We start from the raw sequence: 5,880 nt of genomic DNA, 5'->3' as shown, positions 1-5,880 counted from the left end.
ACTCACTCACTCCCAAGCCCATTCAATTCTAACACCAATGCATCACTACGCGTATTCCTTGCTCTTCCTTGGAATTTGCGCCACCGTCTGGATGGTCGTTTCGTCGGCGCCAACGGCGGAGGCAGGAGTGGTGGGAATGGAGATGGCGTGGATGCCGTTGGTGGAAGAGGAGTCGGAATTGGAGATGGACAGCGAGATCAACCGGCGCATTTTAGCGAGCAAAAGGTACATAAGCTACGGAGCGATGCGGAGAGACACTGTGCCGTGTTCTCGCAAAGGAAACTCTTATTACAATTGCCAGCCTGGCGCGCCGGCCAACCCTTACCAGCGAGGCTGCAGCGCCATTACCAGGTGCAGGCGCTAGCTCTATTTTCTCTCTCTTTTCTCTCAAGAGGAAAATTCATATGTTCATGCTTATTATGCACTTTTCCTCTTCAAATAATAATAATTATTCAGAGTCTCTCATTTCTTCTTTACAAACTTAGCTATGCGTTTTCATGTAAAACCGATTTATATTCTATACTACCAACGAAAGCTAATCTCTTATGATGATCAAAATTATTAAATGTTAATAATAATAAAAAAAAGGTAACAAATGATTATTCATTTCACCGTATTATTTTAATTAAATACATATTTTTGAAATATTTAATTATTTATATATATATATATATATACATATATATGTATATATATATATATACATATATATGTATATATATATATATATATATATATATATATATATATATTTCAGGTCAGTAGTGGTTTTCCTTCCCTTGCAACTTTCCTTTTTCTTTCTAATTTCAAATGTGCTCTTTCTTCAAGATTTCATATTCGTTTTACTGGCATACTTTGAATTTAATTTCATACCATAAAATAAATTTTAAAATGAAGATTGTTTAAAATAACATTGATGTAATTATATCAATAATGGATGTGAAGTTTACATCACTTAATTAATGTACACGTTGTTATACTCGAGATATTAACATTTACAATTTTTTAAATATGTTTTCCCCAGCAGTTTGAATAAACATTTTTCATAAAAAAAATTAAGAAAAAAGAAGAAAAATCAAATATACGTTTCATAAATTACAAACAGTTTTTCATACATAGATTAAAAATCAACTTTTAAAACCTTAATATAAGAAAACATTACAAATTATTCTATAAGCAAGTCAGTTTTAACTCATAAAAATATTTATTTTCTAGAAAACAATGCTTATAAATCTACAATATCCACAGATAATTTTCCTTATGGAATTTGATTCCACTAGCTTTAACCCATAATCAGCAATTAACTTTACTCTAATGAATGTAGATCTCTATGTTTTTTCCTTATAGCTTACTACATTTACTACATTAGGAGGACAATAAGTAAGTTATTTGAAGGCTTAGAGTGTTTTTCTATTGCTTTTATTATAATAGGAAAGTGAAATAAATAAGTAGGGCATTAAAGTTTTTCATAAGTTTCACATATGCTAAGAACTTTTAGCCTTATATATTTGGAACTTGTGATTGTATGTGAGTTGTCGAAATTTGACGTGTTGAATTCAAATTTAGATTCATTGTTTGGCTTTTGGTGCTATTCTTTTGTTTTTGTTATGTTTTTAAAATACAATCATTTTAACATTTTAAAAGTTTCCTTAATATATAAATTCCTTTAATGGTATAGTAATACAAAAAAAAATGATAAAATAATAGTGAGCCCACAATGTTTAATTTGTCTATTTTGGAAGAAAGAGAAAAGAATAAAAAATGTTAAATTAGTATTAATTTATGTACTTTATTTTATTTAATTATATATATTTATGTCATTCTCTATATTTGTTCTATTCTACATAATAAAAAACAGAAAAGGATAGAAAACAAATTTCTCTTCTTTTACTTTATCTTTTACTAAACAAATTAAAAATCTTTAACATTCAAATTGAATTTAAACTCTTGTTGGATTATCTTTGGGCTCAAGTGGCCCAATTTGAAATTCTGAGAAGGGAACTTTTATTTGTTCATCTTTCTCGTGATATTTTCTTTCTCTTTTTATTTTATTTTTTCCAAATATGTTTAGTGCATTCCAAAAATGAACTTTGATATTTTGAATCGGAAAATCTTTTCCATTTCAAAATATATGGCATCCCATGGTGAGTCTTGACCAATAACAAAATAATATATAATACACATACACTCAAAATTTGTAGTTATATATCATTATGATTGATAAAATAACACGTAATGTAATTTAATTATAACTATATAAAATAACATCAACTGAAGATATTGGCCTTATAGTTCTTTTAAATAAAAGCTAACGTTTTGAATTCATAATAAAAAAAAAGTAAAGTTTTCACCTTCTTTAATGTAAATAATTATATTATTTGTAAAGAAATTTATGTTATTTTATTTCACAATGTTATTCGATAATATTCACAGCAAAAGATAGTTATTGTATTATAAGTGTAGAAACATGAAGTATTAAAATTAGATCAAAAGAAAATTGTCTATAAGTTTTTTGATTATTGAAAAATAAATTTATACAATTCAAGCATGGTAGATAACTTATTTAAATTAAAATATGAAGGTTAGAACATTACAAATAATTGAATTTGAAATTTTAATTTAACTTTTTTTATTCAATAAAATCTAAATGATAAAATTTATTCACATTATTAAAAGCTCTCTATGTGTCTTCAGGACGTCTCAAGAGATTGAGAGTCCTAAATCAAACTTAAAAAATGAGGTCTTTTATTTAAAATATATTTTTTGAATTTTTTTTTATGTAAAATTATTTATTAAATTGTCATAATTAATTTCATTTAACATCTCTTTTTCAATAGATAATAAGGATAATTCGTTTAATCTTTCTTGGGATATTTTTTATCTTAAATAAGTTTTTATTATTTTTAGTTTCGAGAAACTCCTCTCGCGTGAAGCAACTAACATTGAAATTGTTAACATTATTCTATAAGCTACATATGCATTTGGAGAAGAATATATTCTTTTTATATAATTAAGAATATCAATTGGTTTATCATTTTCCACATGTATAATTTCCCTTAAGATATTTAATTCTGAAAATAAATCAAATCCATCAATATCCAACAAATTATCATGTTTTAAATAATTTTCAAGGTTTAAGCATTTTTCTTTAAAAAATGTATAATCTAGTGATTTTAATTTTTTAACACTAAATAAAAAACCAAAAATATCTTCAATATTTTAAATTGTTCAAATCTACTTTGAGATACGGTAATTACTTTATCTATAATATACAAAAAGTAATCAATTCTAAATGAATCTTGAAGAGATTTTACAATTTCATTATCAACATTTTCATCAAATTGTTTCTTTTTGCATCTCATACGTTTTTCACAAAACTTAGGTTCTATATTCATTTCAAAAACAATTTCTTTGGAAAAAATCAATGCATTTTCAAATCCATTTCTCTATACTTTTCAAAAAATGAAAGAAGACATTTTAATGTTCAATAGCTTCATCAATGCACATATCTTTTGATTGTAAATTCTTACTAACAGACTTAACTGCAAATAAAATGTCATACCAAATATTCATGCCTAACAAAAACTCATAGTTTTCTAGTTCATAAGTTGCTAAACAATTAGCTTCACTTTTTATTTTAGGATCATCACTAACTTCAACTAATTCAAATTAAGCATCTCCTATTTATGAAGTTTGAAATCTTACAACTTTCACACTTTCAATATGACTTTTCCAACATGTATATGACAATGATTTAAGAGTTAAGTTATATATATGGTATTGTAAAATTTTCCACCTTTTTGTAGAAGAAGAAAATAAAGTATATATACATTGTAACACACAAAAAAAGATGTAGCTTTTGGACAAGAGTTAGCCATATCACAAAGTACTAAGTTTAAATCATGACAGCCACACAAAGTATAAAATGATCTAGGATTAATATCAAGAAATTTTTTTTGCACACCCTGATGTTTTCTTTTCATATTAGATCCATTATCATATTCTTGTCCTCTAAGATCGTTAATATCAAGTTGAAGATTTTTTAATTCATCAACAATAACATCAAAAAGACTTTTTCCACTTGTATCATCCATCTACTTTTAAAATTTCTAAAAAGTACTCATTAATGTGTATAGGATTTGATGAAATATCTACGCACTGTAATACACAAGACATTTGCTCTTGATGACTTATATCTGGAGTGCAATCAAGTATGATTGAATAATATTTTGCATCCCTAATTTTTTTTTATAATTTTTGTTTTGATTTCACTTGCTAACAAATTTATCAACTCATTTTGTATATTATGCCTAAGGTAATGGTTGTGAATTTCATCATCTTTAATTCGACGAATATGTTCTTGCATAATTGGGTCAAATTCTGCAATCATTTCAATTAGACTTAAAAAAATTTCATTAGGTTCTTGATAAATCTTTTCATTGTTTTCACGGAAGACTAACTTATTTTACCAAGAGTTTTAACAACTGCAATAATTTTTAACAACACATTTCTCCAATGTTCTCTATCTCTATTTATTTGTTTTTGAACATATTTGTCTATTCTTTTATTTTTTTTCCAATCTCATTTACAAATCAATTCATTCATTCATTTTAGTAATATGCTCATTTGATATTTCATGTCTCTTCAACTTATTACTAAGATTTCTCCAATCATTACTACCTTCGTTAGCTAGTTTACTTGTACGTGAAACAACATTAAACAATTCACAACAAAAATAAAAGACTCTATCTAAATCTCTAGAATAAATTAGCCATCTTTTTTCGTATTTCTCTCCATTAGGAAAAGTTTGAATATAATTTGATGAAGAAAAGTGCCTAGAATGTATATCTTTAGGAAAATCTATATCAATGATTTTAATAGGACCTTTTTCTACCAATAAATCTCTCAAATTTGTATCAATATTCTTCCATTGGCTTGGATCATATTATTTTTGTCCAAAGTAGAATCATTATCTAGTCTCTTAATCTCATCCTCGTTGTCATGGGTTTGAGAATCAGAATTATCCCCATCACTAACTACTTCTCTTACTCTATAATTGCTTTCACCTATATCTATATTATTATTATCTTGTTCATTCAGAGTGCACCCACCTGTATTTTCTAATTTATTTTTTCTTTTCTATTTTTATAAATTTATTCATAACTCCTTTTTGTGATGTAATTAGTGCCTCAATTCTTCTCTTCTTTTAGATTTTTGAATAACCTGATTCAAATTTTCTAGTTGACATATTTATATATTTTTATATGAAATAAAAAAAATTATAAGATATAAAACACTACTACAGACAAGTATATAAAACAAATGAATTAAAACAATAAAACCTAGTTTTGGTTGTTAAGAAAGTAAACTTGATAGTAGACTTGTAGTATCTTTGAAGTCTCAAGTCTTTTTCTCCTTCTGAAGTCTCAACTTTTATCACAAACTTGTAAGTTTATTTTAAGATTAATCATTAATAAAAATAATTCAAAAAATATTGTTCTTCTCAACTCGATAGTAAGTGAGCAAGATATATAAAAAACTCTCGAAACCTATAAATCGAAAAGTACTGAAAAACAAAATTGAGCAAAAGAAACACATCTATAATTCTAATACAAATCCAAAACAAAATAAAAATAACAATAACACAAATAGAAAGCAAAAACATACTAACCAAAGATGAGGATGAAAAAATTAATACACACAAACAATATGAGATTCAAGAAATTTAATATGGTAAAACCCCTAAAAAAGTGACTCTTAGAAGGGAAGAGAGTAAGGAAAGGCAAGAGAAGTCACAACGATATAAAAGAAGAAAATAAAATACAAAATGATTGTAAGAGAATAAAAATATCTACTCATTCTCTTTTTCATAAACAAAAT

General features: G+C 26.0%; 1 protein-coding gene across 1 annotated transcript; it reads left to right on the top strand.

Moving 5' to 3' along the window:
* On the top strand, positions 1-452 carry LOC114183000 (protein RALF-like 33). The gene has a single exon (XM_028069816.1). The coding sequence runs from the start codon at positions 38-40 to the stop codon at positions 362-364; it is 327 nt and encodes a 108-aa protein (XP_027925617.1). The 5' UTR covers positions 1-37; the 3' UTR covers positions 365-452.
* The last annotated feature ends 5,428 nt before the right edge of the window (positions 453-5,880 follow it).

Source organism: Vigna unguiculata, chromosome 5 (genome assembly GCF_004118075.2).
Source record: "Vigna unguiculata cultivar IT97K-499-35 chromosome 5, ASM411807v1, whole genome shotgun sequence".
Lineage (NCBI taxonomy): Eukaryota > Viridiplantae > Streptophyta > Magnoliopsida > Fabales > Fabaceae > Vigna > Vigna unguiculata.
Note: the sequence above shows the minus strand (reverse complement) of the source record. Positions and strands in the feature narration are given on the sequence as shown.